The sequence below is a fragment of the Fusarium poae genome, assembly GCF_019609905.1.
Source record: "Fusarium poae strain DAOMC 252244 chromosome Unknown contig_1, whole genome shotgun sequence".
Lineage (NCBI taxonomy): Eukaryota > Fungi > Ascomycota > Sordariomycetes > Hypocreales > Nectriaceae > Fusarium > Fusarium poae.
Window position 1 is genome coordinate 1,614,975 of NW_025408659.1, and position 15,498 is coordinate 1,630,472.

The 15,498-nt window shown below is 47.2% G+C and overlaps 5 protein-coding genes across 5 annotated transcripts; 2 read left to right on the forward strand and 3 right to left on the reverse strand.

Moving 5' to 3' along the window:
* Nucleotides 1-1,017: 1,017 nt before the first annotated feature.
* On the reverse strand, nt 1,018-1,874 carry FPOAC1_013232 (uncharacterized protein; the record flags this gene model as incomplete). Its single annotated transcript, XM_044857573.1, has 4 exons — nt 1,018-1,352; nt 1,414-1,585; nt 1,651-1,716; nt 1,809-1,874. 4 exons carry the CDS (start codon nt 1,872-1,874, stop codon nt 1,018-1,020), a joined length of 639 nt encoding a protein of 212 aa, XP_044701756.1.
* Nucleotides 1,875-6,329: 4,455 nt separating this feature from the next.
* FPOAC1_013233 (uncharacterized protein) lies at nt 6,330-6,839 on the reverse strand (the record flags this gene model as incomplete). The annotated part of the gene is made up of 3 exons (XM_044857574.1): nt 6,330-6,437; nt 6,635-6,771; nt 6,824-6,839. The coding sequence occupies 3 exons, from the start codon at nt 6,837-6,839 to the stop codon at nt 6,330-6,332; spliced, it is 261 nt and encodes an 86-aa protein (XP_044701757.1).
* Nucleotides 6,840-8,449: 1,610 nt separating this feature from the next.
* FPOAC1_013234 (uncharacterized protein) lies at nt 8,450-8,833 on the reverse strand (the record flags this gene model as incomplete). The annotated part of the gene is made up of 1 exon (XM_044857575.1): nt 8,450-8,833. One exon carries the CDS (start codon nt 8,831-8,833, stop codon nt 8,450-8,452), a length of 384 nt encoding a protein of 127 aa, XP_044701758.1.
* Nucleotides 8,834-11,087: 2,254 nt separating this feature from the next.
* On the forward strand, nt 11,088-12,269 carry FPOAC1_013235 (uncharacterized protein; the record flags this gene model as incomplete). Its single annotated transcript, XM_044857576.1, has 1 exon — nt 11,088-12,269. One exon carries the CDS (start codon nt 11,088-11,090, stop codon nt 12,267-12,269), a length of 1,182 nt encoding a protein of 393 aa, XP_044701759.1.
* A 1,597-nt stretch (nt 12,270-13,866) lies between these two features.
* FPOAC1_013236 (uncharacterized protein) lies at nt 13,867-14,657 on the forward strand (the record flags this gene model as incomplete). The annotated part of the gene is made up of 4 exons (XM_044857577.1): nt 13,867-14,185; nt 14,234-14,481; nt 14,530-14,586; nt 14,637-14,657. 4 exons carry the CDS (start codon nt 13,867-13,869, stop codon nt 14,655-14,657), a joined length of 645 nt encoding a protein of 214 aa, XP_044701760.1.
* Between the last annotated feature and the right edge of the window lie 841 nt (nt 14,658-15,498).

Here is a 15,498-nt window from a genome sequence, read left to right on the forward strand (position 1 = left end):
CCTTGGGATTCGATCACGATGGACTTCATTACCAAGTTACCCTTGTCAGAAGAACCCTCAACCGGCATCTTTTATGACAGTATCATGGTCATCGTGGATCGTCTTACGAAATTTTCTTATTATCTACCATACAGAGAAGCAACAGACGCAGAAGAGCTCGCGTACGTCTTCTATAGGCATGTTGTCAGCATACATGGCCTACCACGAGAGATCCTATCCGACAGAGGACCGACATTCGCCGCCAAGTTCTGGCAAGCACTCATGTCCCATCTAGGACTCAACCACCGACTTACCACGGCATTCCGACCACAAGCGGACGGACAGACCGAACGAATGAATCAAGTTTTGGAACAGTATCTACGATGCTATATCAACTACGAACAAAATGATTGGGTTGAAAAGCTACCAGTTGCACAACTAGCTTACAACACCGCCTACAACGAAAGCACGAGATTGACACCAGCTTACGCCAACTTTGGATTCACACCCGACAGTTATCACGCCGCCCGTGAAACCCCGACAATCAACCCTGCCGCACAAATCAAGGCAGAAGATATGAAGAATCTACACGAAGAAATGAAGAAGGAACTGGAATTTGTCAGAAAACGGATGACAAAGTACTATAACACGAAAAGGATTGAGAGACCAACCTTCAAGGAGGGAGAGATGGTCTACCTATCGACAAAAACATTACAACAAAACGGCCGACACACAAGCTCGACTTCAAGTTCATCGGACCTTACAAAATCCTACGAAAAATCTCAGAAAACAACTACGAACTGGACCTGCCACCGAAGGTCAGGATCCATCCAATCTTTCACATTTCCTTACTCGAATCAGCCGCCGACACGATTCAAGTCAAGATCGGCAACGAACCAGAAGAAATCGACGGACCGGAAACCTACGAAGCCGAAGCAATCAGAGATATGCAGAAAATCGACGGAAAAACAATGTATTTGGTGAAATGGAAAAACTACCCGGAAAACGAAAACACATGGGAACCACCAAAACACCTGATTAATGCTCAACGACTCCTGAAGAACTTCCACCAGCCCCAAGGAAGAAAGAATCGGGAACGGAACTCCAGTCAATAACATCATTACCCTCAAGCAACTGGATGTCATTCAAAGCAGAAGACTCAGCCGCCTGACGATCGGAGGATTCCTGCGCCTCTGAGGCCTCCAATTCATCCAAATCCTCACATCCCCGACGCACCATCTCGGCAGCTTTCTCACGCAAATGTTTTTCCTGACAACGTAACCTCTGGAGACGAGCCAAGGCATCCTGAAGATCTGCCTCCGCCTGCTCCTTTTGCTCATCAATACGATCCTTTTCACGAGATACTCGCGCAACTGCAAATTAGCGATATAACTACACATTCATTCGAAAACCCACAAGATTGAGACGACACACCGCCGAAGTCACAGTTAAAGTACTTTTTGGACACACAGAAATCGCAGCGCTGCTTTCCCTCAGAAACAACGCAATGAGGACGCTCCGCACGAAAACACGCCGAACAACGGGGCATCTCGAAACCGAATTTGTGAATCAAGTTGGAAATATCTTCACGGCGTTCAGCAGCCACCTTGGGACGATTAGTACGCTTGGAAACACGGCTCGACATGACAAGCAACAAGGAAAAATAATTACAGGAAGAAGTTTGGAGCCAACACAAGGCTTAGCGCTCGGTCGCTTTACAGGCCTTGAGGGCAAGACCTTGAAAGAGGGAGAGATCGTGTTACGACCAACAGGTCCTTATGCACGCGGAATAAGCACCCCACTTTTCGCTCCAATCATCAACTACCTACCCTGTAGAAGTCGAATGCACGCCATTCGACTTGCATATTGTCAAGCGCACGCCATTCGGCTTGCATATTGTCGAACCGACCTCGTTCGATTTGCATACCTCCAAGTATATATACATTCTCTTAGCACTAGATAGAACTTAGCTCACTAGCTATCAACAAAACTTCTTTACCTGAATACGCCTTACCCGCACTATTCATTATTAAGAGACGTGACACTTCGCTACCGCTCAGTGACAACGCCCTACGCATCTGCCAACATAAACCTAGTACGGACTAGTTTATCCCTTGGGAATCACAACCGTCACACGGAGCATCTGATCAAATGCTCGATTTCTCGCCCGTAAGCCTTCTTAAGCAGGCCAAAGCACCCGACATCAAGAGGCTGCAGCAGATGAGACGAATGAGGCGGTATACAAAGCGTGATGATTTTATTTGCCTTGCAATATCTCTCAAAGTCGACCGAGTGGTGACTTTGGTGTCCGTCGAGGATCAGGAGACGATAGCGATTCTTTGATTGCTTGGTAGTACACCGGTCGAAGTGCTTTAGCCACTCGAGGACTATCTCGTTATCTGTCCAGCCATTAGGACTCGTCGCAATAGCCCAATCGCCCGGGAGGTTGCTTTCTCGGTACCAGTGGGCGAGGTGATATTGGCCCGCACCTATGATGAACGGCGGGATCGCTTGGCCCTCGGCATTGATCGCCTGAATGACTGTAATCCATTCCCGGTTTCCAGGCTGCACTGATTTTGGTCTTCCACGCCTTTCAGCACCTGTGACGACCATTCCGCTCGCAATAACGCCCATCATAAAGCCAGTCTCGTCAAAGTTGTAGATTTCATCAGGTCGGATGCCATACTTCGCAATTACATTTGCTACGAGCCTAAACCAGTTGCGAATAATGGTCGGATCTTCACATTTGGCTCTCTGGTAGTCATATTTACGGGGGAAATGCGTCTTGAGGTCTTTGTGTCGCTTGACGAAGTTAGAGGCCCAGCGCTTGCCGACAGGCGGCGTCTCGCGGTCGGCGAGCAATCGGTTAGCCATCTCCTCAACACAACGCAGTCGCGGGGGAAACCCTCGCGAATCCAGATCGAGAATGAACTGAACTATGATCTGTTCTTCTAGATCAGATAGTTTGCGTGATTTTGGGATAGAATCACGCGTAGAAAGGATACCCTTCTGTCGGCGATATAAAGTCCAATAACGGACCTGGTAGATGCCTGCGGCGCGTCGGAGACTTAATTTTGGGTCATTTTGAAGGGCACGAAGTGCAAGAAGAATCCTAGCCTCAATATTTGGGTCTGGCATATTTGGTGGTTGAAAATTAATTGATTAAGTTGAGAAGATGTAAATTGCGGGATTTTTTGTTGCACTCGCTTGTCTGTTGCACCCGCTTATCATGTACGTTATCTCATTATGTCTTATCGCATCTTATCTTATCAGACAAGTGCCGTACGTAGGTCAGATTCCTGCGCAGCCAATCGGCTCAAGGTTATCCGCCCGTCTCGTCGACTACTGATATCATGATTGGCTCGTTACGCATATCCCCAGCTAGCTCTGCAGGTTTCCACCAAACTGAGGTACATACCAAGACACTAAATGGAGCCGAGTTCTAGGGTAGCGACATCAGACAAACACAAGTACCGTATTGAGTACGGAGTACATTTCCATGAAATTGAAGAGCTTGAGCGTCACGGCTGACTTATATTAGCGGACCTTCCCGTGTCACTCCCTTCTATAGATTATCTTGTTTAGATGACAAAGAGCAGTGAGGCTCTTAATAATTTGCGTGAGGCTCTGAAAATACGCCAGGCATCCATTTCACCTCATCCATAACAGATACGTACTTGTACCGATAGGCAACCATGCAGAGGATACCAAAGAAGTCCTTTTTCACTTGAATACAACTAACAAAAGCAGTCAAGTGAATTATTATTATGCTTATGATCATGAGATCTAAGGAATATTATTCACTAATATAGATAATTGCCATAACTTAACATCGATGAAAACACTAGTTGAAACGAGCGACAGCTGAGTTTAAATGTCTAATAAAGTGGCAAAGCAGAACATCACAGGGGCTGCAGCAAGACCGTTACAAAAATGATTGAAGTCTTATAATCATCAATTTGTGTTATAAGAATCCATTGTTATGTCCAGGGTTCAAATCCACGACACATCTGGGCTCAGTGTAGTGGAAACAGGGGTTGCACGTGGCGCAAAAAGATCCGTGTACTCATGCACGGATCGCTATGTGATCCTAAATCCACCAGAAGTGCTAGTGTAGTGTCGTGGATTTGAACCCTGGTTATGTCCCTCTATCACGTTTTGTTGAACTTCACGTGGACAAGATGTGGACCTAGGAGGATGACAAACATGTTGTACATAATACCCAAGCTTGTGTGCTGGTAGCTAGCCTACAGTACCGTCCTGATCCCAGATCCTGAGCGTGGTGCTACAGCGTCTGACGTCTGCAGTAACACCCTCCGCAATCTGTCGCTCAAACCCTTCCTCAACAGATAAAGGGCATGTTTGAGGACCTTTTCCTGGTATAGAGGTGGGTGATATAGTACCCTCGGCATTGGGAATATTGCATCTGCAGAAACTGAATGGATATTGAGGCTCTGCGCAGTCTCGTGAAAATTCAGAAGAATCGTTCAGAGGACCAAGAAAGCGAGAAAGCGACATAGGTAGCTTGATTAAGATTTCCAAGTATAATCAATACAAAAAGTGGGAGACGGTCAGGCAGTATTTGGGAAACAAGACCATCTTTGTGGGATCTATCGCTGGTGACTCTTCACTGGGAACCTGGTCATGGCTCGAGAAGGACGCACTTGAGCAGCATTCTATGAAACGTCACGTTGACATTTAGTCTATCACTGGCGATATTCCAGATAGCTGTTAACTGAAATCACTAGAGGTGGTCAAAAAAACTCTCTCTTATATCTTATAGGTAGGGAACAATGGGAAAGATCAACGGCCAAATTTGTACTACTACTGACTTCCCACGTATTCACGGAATCGGTAGAAGTGATATGAGAGGAGGTAGGCTGTACTACAAGTTCCATGGACAGCCTCCATATCCGCATACACCATCTAGCTCGTCTCAGTATGCACTGAGTGAATGCATGTAAGCGTTGGGGTTGGTTCACAGATGTATAGGCGGCTACAGGAGACGCCAGTATATTAAGACCAACAGGACCAGAATACACAAGTATAGCGAGACAACATGCAGTACAGAAAGCGTTCAGACAAGGCTTTTGGATGGACAAATTCTGTCTTTGTTGCACTGGATACAATTGCATATTTATCGATCCATACTCCCTAAAGTGCAGAACTGTTTTTTGAAACCATAAGTCTCGTCACATTGTTTTCATTCAAAAGGATAAATACTTCAATCGATATTCCGTATTGGCCCGCCTTAATATCTACAGTCAGTAATAGCGCCCCATCTTGTCTGGCCCTGTTCGATCCTAGATACAGAAATTCAACAAGGTGGCCTTGCTTACCTAGTACGATGCTCCCATGTCTATGAGATATGTGAAGTTCATAAGCGCCATGCGATGTGAATGATATTACAAGTGACAAATCAACACATGTTCTGCCTACACAAGGTCTAACATAACAGACCAAAGATATCAGGCATGAATAGGGGTGGTGAAGTCTGAGCGCGCATTTGACGGCCATGTAAACTGAACATGGTAGCTTCACAACTTGTTTCTGGGTTCATTCTCGTCTCCTCCGCTACTGAATGCGAGTGCGCTGATGCTTGGATTGCTGCTGTAGGGATTTCGACATGCCACGGTCACATATATAACGAGATGTAGTTCCCCAAGATGTCTCAAGCGAAATGGACATAGGTTTCAAGTCGCAAAGGGCATCTGGTCTGGTGCGTTAGCTGAGATAAATACGACGGGCTCGTGGACACAATGTTCAACGACGAAGAACTGCTTTTTATCTTGGTACGGGTAGTTTATGGCATTTGTTGCTCTCGTGGAGAAAGGAGAAACATGGCGCAGTGGGCAGCGCTTATTGAGTTGCCGTGGTGGCTACTATTCGAGGCTGGTGGTTGTCGTAGAGGCCAGTCAAAGTTGTTCGAATCCAGAGTGGAAAGAGAACCGACCTATACTATCGACGTCGAAGCGATTAGATGTAGTCGGAAAGTGGGCAGTCATGCTTTCATGTTGAATATCGGACGACGTAGAGTTGCAAAGTCTGCTTGTGGCCTCGTGCGCCAGCCGCAGCAGCTATGATCCGGCTTCCTGCCAGAGCGATGAGATAATTGTTGATGTATGTATCGCAGAGTGTGCATGCAACAGAGAGTACAATACCATGGAGTGGTTGAGATAAAAGCTGTGTGAATTGTGCGTTGAAAAAGGTCTTGACGGCCTGTGTGGCTTTCATAGCTTTATGCAACACCTGTGCGCTCTGCATCGACCTTTTACACTTTTAATTTCCTCTACAGCCTTTTCTAATATCTCTGACTTCTCAATTACCTTCACTGTCGCTGCATCTTACTCTTAGTCCATCTGGTCCTTGAGATATGCCAGCTCGTTACCCTGCCACTGCGCTCTTCCCCATATGACAGCGCGATCAGAATTTGTATCACGCTGGAGGCAATAGTTGAGCTTCGTTATGGTGCGTCAGATGTGGTTGCGTATCTCGTCGCGCATACTGATCTTGCCTTATACGCTCTCAAGTCCGCAACGCTGGTCGTTCAAGAGCGCTTTGTGACGAGTCCTGGCAGTGGCGAGATGGCTCCAGAATATCCATTGAGACATTTACAGTACGCTGTTAACCGATGGGGGTGAAAAGTAAGACGAACGCGGAGTAGTTTAGGGACCAAGGATGTTGGAATTGTTTGTTGTGTCGATATCGGATTGCAGGTCCAGATCGTTCCAGTGCCGAGTGAGTCGAGCGAGGGGTGGTCTTGTTGGGAGTGATATCGATAGGCGTAAGTGCCTATAAAACAGAGTCAGGGCAAGATTCGCACAAGACAATATGAGGAACATACCAAAGTCTTTGCGCATGTGATTTTAATGACCTGCCCTCATGCGTTGAACGAAGCCCCTTGGGGTGATGAGAGAAAAGGGCGGCTGCTGTGTGTGCATCTTTTGTGTGCTGTTATGGCGGAGCCGACAACTTGCGCATGGCAAATCTTGATAATAAGGGAGGGAAAGATGTTTGAAGGACAAGGCAGAAAGAGGAAATTAGTGAGTGAGCCGTGGTACACAGTACGTTCTATGTACTCGACTCTTCTCTTTACTACGCAGTCTCGGGTTAATGTGCATAATATGAAGATAAGCACCAAAACAATATGGCCGATATTCACCACACGGTGTTTGACTACCTACCATATGCATCATACGTGCCAGTAAGTCGGAGCCATCAATTATTTGTTTCCCCCACCAGAAGAGAATGTCCCTTTTCTTTTCCTTTTACTACGCGCCGACTTAACCAGGCATCCTGTCTTTTATTCCTGACCAACTGATGTTTTCTCTTTCTCTTGTGCGAATATTTTTCTTCTCATATCGCGACCGCGCCACCCTGCGAACACCAACAAACAAGACTCGAGTGCACCGACGCTACGTTCCTCCATCTGCTTTAAAGTGGACCAGTTTGGACCCTCGTCGATATTCCAAGATTGTTTTCAGTCTCAGAAACATCATTCGACTCCTACTCAATAATAACGTCGCGCGCTTCTCAATCAAGGGCACCCAGCATGTTTTCTGTATTGCAGTTATTGCAGATGGCGCTGCCCAATCTGTCTGCCCTAGAAATTCTCTGGCACCGCTACGCCTGACCAACGCTACAGCCAAGTATCGAACCGAATCTCTACTGAGACGATATCACGTATTAGTAAGGTTCCTCGAAACTCTTGCGCAGGAAAGTTCCGACCTCTAGCCCGGCCTCGCCTCGCTTCGTCACTTGAGACCCCAGTCCATCCACAGCACCGAGCTTGTCCGACTTCGAACTGGCACTCGCTCGCCATCAACGACAACGCGACTAGCTACCTGAAGGCTACAGATTGCCCGATGCCCAGTGGTCGACGCCCTCTCCTAATGTTATTCTGTTCTTCCTCCACATCTATTAAACTGAGACATATGTCAACACTGTGTACGGCCATTAATACCTACGTCAGAGGAACGCTACGACTCGCTTGTCCAGTCATACCTTTTGGATCTTGCATACTTGTTGGAAAAAGCAACTAGGGTTGAACTCGATCAGTGGAACGGTGTGGAGAGAAAGAATTCGCGATGATCGGGGGGCAGGGCCAGGCTGGAAGTAAAGGACATTCCTCGGCCAGCGTTTGCCCCATATTCAATCAGGATAGGAAAATGAGACGAAAGTGTCTTACTGACTTGCATGGCTGCATCTGTACCGTCTCTTTTCCATTCTACTACCAGCCTCCACAGTTGGCACAAAGCACAATTTGCAACTCGCCATAGATATTCGACAAGCATGTCCAACATGTACTTCGCTTCCCTTCACTTCATTCCAAGACCCAACCGAGCCTAATAGGCCTTTTGTTACAAGTCTACGCAGTAAAATCAACATATTGTCTTATCAGTCGGTCATGCGACTCTTCTTATACTTCCATAACCCTTTCTCTTGATACTGACAGATGACATGCATCAGATCAAGACTTCGGAGACCCCGACTCGACCGTAACGTCACAGGTTACCATTATGGCAACACCACGAATGATACGCCTTTGCGCTTCTATTATTACTCTCTCCTTTCTCATCTGTGCTACTGTCTCTTCCTGTAGTGCTCCATCTAAAGTCGTTCTCACGGCTTCTACCATCTCCACCTGTATCGCATTTACGTCCCCTGGTACTGCCCCTGCGTCGTTCATTTTAGGCGCCGCGGTCTGCTGCCTTCTAGAGGACATGGATCCTAGGTTTGTGTGTGCTGTCGGCGAGTAGCTTGTCGAGAAGTAGTGAGTCATGAGAAAAACGGATTGTAGTACCTCGAAGTTCATGGTCTCGAGTGGAATGAGTTCCTGAACCTTGGTGGTCATCTTGAGCCGTCTCAAAGGCCGCACTCTATCTCAATCTCCTAGACGTCTTGATCAGCCATCTTTTATCTATCAGTCGTCTGGCCGTCGAAGCTTTCTTCATGCTCCCATGCCAGCATCAAGATCTCAGTCCCAATGCCATTATCTAGGTGCAGATCAACTTCATAGACGGCCTCATCAATTTAAGCGACGACAATGTCATTCTTGCAAAAATGTAGCAAGTCAACTTTGCTTTATGAGGTGACTCAGACACAAGGCAAAGAAGTTAACTATGGTTCCACTGGTGCTCTCTTTTTGCTGGTAAGATTCGTATGGGAGCTTTCGCTAAAATAAACTATCTCTGTCCTGGTGTCATTATTTGCGCCTTTAAGAAGTTTAGCCGCATTTAAGATCAGCAAGTTGGCTATGGTACTACCTATTATTGTCGTAAGCTATGGAGTATGAGTCTCTTGCAATGTCTGGTTGAGCATTCCACTGGTATCCTTTGTCTCAGCTCCAATAATACTTACTACATCGTCACCTACAAGCCTCGAAACGATATCTATACATGCTAGTAATAGGTAGTCCCTAAGATATTAGTAGTAGATGATGCCCTGGTCGCCCATTCTAGTTCACAATGCCCGGCGCGTCAAGTGTCAATACAGTGAGGCCGCAGCGCGTTTAGACATATTTTATTGGGAGCGTCTTAGCTTCATTTTCGGATAGTCAGCTATTGATAATTTGTGGTCTAGGCCAAATTTAGTGCAGAGCCATGAGATAAAGGGCCTTTAAAAGACCAAGTGACAGCATGTAATGAGCCACTGGACCCAGGTACCAGCAAATCATATTTCCCTGAGCCTTGTTTTTTTTTTCGGATTCTTCTATCTCGTAGCAAAACGAATGCAAACTCCGTGAGGAGGAATGTGGGACGTTGTGATCTTGAGGTCATGCTGATACACACGTAAGTCAACCATAGGTTTTACTTCATGGGCTTATCTAAGGAAACCCTTCGTATTGTGTCTCCCGTACCTTCCCAGATCCAGATCCAGATCCAAGCTGTGATGATGTGAGTGATATCAACCCTACGTCGTCTAGTCTGTCCACTTCCACTTTTGGGCAGTTCCCATACTTGCCACCATTACCCTGTTTCACACTTGTTTATTGACTTTGCTTGTCTCCATCTCTTCCATATTCAATTCAACAACAACATCCTCAATATGTTAAGTCAATTGTTTTACAGCGTCTTCGATTCTGCGTATCCTATAGTCATGTTCTGATTCAACGCGACGAAGCCTCATCTTGCATTGCCTTTACTCCCAGTTTTCCGTCGACGCCGTCGTTTGCCAAGTCCCCTCTTATATGGTGCCAATCCATCAACAGAACAGAATACTTCCAACTAGACCATGTTTTATCGAAACCAGCAAGTTAATCCTATATTCTTTGCAGCCAGAGGTCTCTGCTGCGATGGTCGCAAGATTGCCAAACCTGCAAGCAAGACAAATCGAATAACATGACATCCATTTCGCCACTCAACATCGCTACCGATTCTATGCGACTTCGCCAAACGTCCAAAAGTTGCTGTGATCAGAAGCCATTATTGCCAAGATAGAGCATGCCAAAGGGGAATTAACGAGACTTATTTTTCTATCTAAAAGAGGGTATCTCGATGACCTGTTTTGTTCAATCGAGCATCGTTGCACATGGGTGACAGCTCGGCAAATCAGGGTGTCTCATTGGATGACCCATGTCTTATCGAGCATGGCATGGCATGGCATGGCTTATCTTATCTTATCGAGATCAATGCTAATTCACGCGCTATCACGTGATAGCGCCAATTTCCCAGCGACTCAGTAATTTCTCCTCTTTTATCCTCCCTCTCCATTATCATCATCATCAACATGCATGCTATGCTCTACCACACCGCAACGGACCGAACACCGACCTCCAGCGTTCCGAAAAGGAAGCCCGTCAATAGCTGCTACACCGTTGTAAATTTCCGGCTTATACCCACTGAACGAGCAAACGAAAGCGCGCGCCCGCGCGTCGCTGCTACTTTTGTGGAATAACCGGGGTGTAGAAGGGACCAGCGCTTTGGACTTGCAGTTTATCTGGAGTCTGAGCTTGACCTCGCAGTTTATCTGGAGGTCACTGGTCGCCTGTCGGCAATACTGGTTTTTCCTTTGAGGTTACGGTAGATGGGGTGTTTTGCATGTCAAGTCCAGGTGCGTATGTGTCTTCCTTATTTGGTTTGCTAAACAATCAGTAGCGCGTCTTTGCCATGTCGTTAGATGAGGCGTCAGTCGAATTGAATGAGGTAAAGGCAGCGCTTCGGTGGCACAGCAATGATACGCCGCGATACCTCTCTGAGCCAGACCCTAAAAGCTCATTTATCCGATTCACATTACATCTCGACACAACATCGGCCCTATTTGCAGTACAAATTCCCATTAGCTATAAGCAACACACCAAAATCTCGACCATCTACATACACATTCACCCTCGATCTATCCTCTCCCTCACGCACTCCATTCAACAAGAGCTCCCCGATGCCGTCAAGCCCATCTTTGACTCTGCGTCTCCATCTGCGATATGTCTTGATTTAAAGCTCAGCGACCCTGTTGCCATTCTTATTCCGACCTTCATCAGCGAGCCAGTTACGGCAGCCCGGTTGCGCTCGGGTATCATACTTGATTCAGTCCATGATCTGGTACAAACAACAACAACCTCTCTTCGGATTTACATGCCAAATGATGCATTATCTCCACATCAGCTCCAGGTTGTTTGCGATGCAAATACCTTACGTCTGTTTTCTAACTCGGACTATGGCGACCATTCTCGATGGTTCTCGGACCGTGGCGCTAAGATTACAACACTTTTAAAGCCTTCGCCACCTTCTTACAATGCAAGCACGGATGCTCAAGAGAACACTCCCTTGTATAACGAATCAGCAATCTTCGCCCCCCCTGCGACTTCCCACAAGCGTAAACGAAGCCAAGACCTTGTCGACAAGCCTGACCGTGTCCCTAGTGCGGCCGTAATCTGGGACAGGTTACTAGAACTCGAGGCTGTGGTCCAGCATCGCCCACAATCAATTATCTCAAAGGATCAATCACAACACGTCCAAAAGCTACATGACGCCATCGCCGACCTGCAAACACAACTTACGCAATGCGAGAACAAGGTTACAGATCGAGATGCCGTCATCGCCAAACTGCAAACACAGCTCGCTCAATGCGAAAAGAAAGTTGAAGTGTTAGACACCGAAATTGCATCTTTGCGAGAAGCCCAAGACGAAGCCAATAACGAAGAGAGTGTGGCAATGATCGACATTCACGACAGCCTCCGCGACTTTGAGCAAAAGTTGGACTTTATCACAAGGGGGAAGGATGACGATGAGTTTAAACACACTCTGAAAGAGGACCTGTTCGAGGAACTAATAGCAAGACTATCCCGCGGCTGAGGTTTTTCCATGCCTGTCATACACCCTCAATAAATACCCATACGACGAAAGCTTGTGGTGTCAGACCACACATGTCTCGAGAGGTATTACGCGTGTTGTCTACAAATTTGATGCATTCCCCTGCTAATCACGATACCTTCAGTCCACATTGAATTGTCCATGCTGTGCCAAGGGCATCTTGTCTCCATTGAGCAATCGACTCCAGCTCACGATATGTGCTTAGTCCGGGACCAGTTGCTCGCCCTGTGTCATCTTTCATCGGCTATCAAGAAGGCCGGTGGCACTGGATCTACACTTGGGCTGCGACAATGACTTTTTCATTGTCAGGTCCATCCATCCGCCGCCCGTTTTATCTATCAAGATTGTCTCAGTTGTCATCCCAAACTCCATCAGATGTCCAGTCGTTGATTTCGAGTTGTACGTATGACGAGAGGGACCCATGACTTTTGCGCAACGCGTTTAGTTCCTTTTCATTATAGGATGTGTTCAGGCGGTCCAAATCGTGCTATTTTAAGCTTTGCTCGCCGACAACGAATAGTAGCAAAGAGAGGGTCATGTTACAGCTGATTGATAGGGAGATTTTGGAGGCTCTTGCATCTGAAGGTCTTGAGATGAATCTTAGGAAGCGGAATATTTGCCCTGATTCTGGTATGAGTAATAATGCTGCTCTGCACTACTTGCACTTGCACTACACTGCGTTGCTTGCACTCGCACTGCTTTGCACTGCTCATATAGACTGGCACTTCTAACTAGCATTAACTTCTGCAACCTCCCGGAATTTACATCTGCATTACTGTCATACATTACATCATTATATTTATTGTTTCCTCTTCTCCAAACCCAAAAGTAGAGCAATTTCCTTTTCCCTAAATCATCCGCCCAAGAATAAAGCCTCCGTACAGCAACCATTCCTCCCTCACTCCTCCTTTATTACCAATCTGCATCTCTTCCCTTTGACCATGTCTCAGAAGACTAAATCTATCGGCCAAACTTGCAAAGCCCCAGACTGCACCCGGACTGTGCTCTTGGGGCGTTTAGGTCTCTGCGCACTTCACGACCCGCCCAAGCCCATTCATCCGCCTGTTCCCCGTTTGGAGGATACGTCTTGGATCCCTACCATCATCCGAGATCAGGGGCGAGCGGCCCTTTAAGTATCGCAGAGGCACTCATGTCTCACTGGCAACCGTCTTGCTAAGAAACATAATGACAAGGAAAAGGAGTGGCACAGGTACGTGCTTGGTCGGCTTTCCCAAAAGCTTCATCGTCCACGATCAATCTGACCGTAATGATAGCATTGCCAAGTATTAACACGGCAATCGATCCGGTAATGAGGCAGGACGATCCAGAATGCCCAGATCGACCAAAAGCTTCATTTCGCATATTTCTGTTCGAGGCCTCAGTTATCAGGAAATAGCGAAAAAGTCGTTGGAGCATCTTCATAAACTGCTAGTAATGTCTCGGTGCTGGAGAGCCATACTTTCACATAATCAGTAGGCGAGGGTCTGAATTGCTGCACGATCGGTTACGCCTAGGGTTCGAAAGAACAAAGACAGAGTTCTCTCTATAAGTTATTCATTACCGTACACGAGAGCGCTCTATGGATCGTGTCAACAGCGGAGACTTCAGTCCCGAGATTTTCATTGGCCGAATCGGCTCGGGTAATACAGTCATGAAGAGCGGGGAAGATCGAGACTGCATCGCGGATGAACATGACCTCATTGCCTTCGAGATGGAGGGCGCTGGATCATGGGATGAGGTTCCGTGCATCGTTGTCAAGGGCATTTATAACTATGCGGACAGTCACAAGAACAAAGGCTGGCAAGACTTTGCAGCCGCTACGGCAGCGTCTGTGGCGAAGGCTATTCTCGGACGATACGCGATCCATGATGGAGATCGGGATACACCCTCAAGGAATTGTACAGATTGGTCTCCCGTTCGAGATTCTTGAGCTAACGTGCGGGCAGATCACGTGCCCTCAATCACACACACTGTTTCAGGCAATTCCTTTGGAAATGGGACCTGGATCAATCAGGGTGCCGTGCTGGGTAGCCTGGCTTATTCAGACCCTGCCAGATTTCTGGAAAGAACTGAGGACATAGGTGAACAAAAGTGGGAGAAAATAATCAACCGTTGGAAACGGACAAACGGTTGTCTCAACTGCGGATCGGGAGAGCATTGGGAGCGAGAATGCCAAGAGTTCTGTGGTAAATGTGTGGCCGCATGCTCTTTTTCACAAGGGCCCTGCTAATAATGCTGCCAGGTCTTTATCAGGGGCACAAGGCGACCTGGTGTAATCATCCAGTCCGTTGCCTCAAGTGTGCGTCTCTAGCCTACTCTATTGTGAAGAGGCCCACTGACAATGCTTAGGTGGAGAACAAGGTCACATAGGAGAAGATTGCTCGGATGACGCATAATCAAGCGTCTTGCTGGGTTCGGTTCACCAGAGCACCCTGCCCCAGAGAACTTTGGGGAAGCAACAACGTTGCAGAAGAGAACTCTAGAGGAACGACAAAAGATGCCAGGAGATGAACACCTACGTACGATCTCAGAAATGATCAATCTGTGGCCAGCAATGCTGCAGAGGTTGCACACGTTTGTGGTCTTGACATTCGTCGAGCATCCGCAGCGCGGTGATTGGTCTACCTCGGCCTCAACCTGCCTGTGTGAAATTAGCGCGTTCTTTCATTTGAGGATCAAAGACAAGCTTCATCCACTGTACTGTAAGTTGAGAAAAGAGTCGGTATACTCTTTATCGGAGTACGCATAGTGCCACCCAGGAGTAGGGTGCGTGATCCAATTAGCTTGATGTGTCGATGCGGGCCAGATGATCATTGGATTCAGATGCTTGCCGTCGCCACTCACACATTCGATAGCCGTGACTGTGGTCCGCTTGACAAGGCTGAGGCTTGACACGTGCGACTCGATAGCCTTGTGGATTGTCCTTGGTGACAAGGACTTGAATAGAGTTCGGGTTGGACAGCATGACTCCAGTCTCATCCATATTGTACACGTTCTCTTGCAACACATCCGGATCCTCAAGCACTTTGCTGATCGCCTCAAACCAGTGTATCACCTTATCGCGAATGTCATAACGCTTCCAGTCCAGGGCTTTGCTTTGTTTCGCTTGAAGTTCTGGATGGCGCTTGCAGAAGGACCGAGGCCAGTTCTTACCAGGCGGCTTGCCTGGTCTGTCTGTCAGTGTCCGTCTTTGTCTGGCAAGACTGAACGC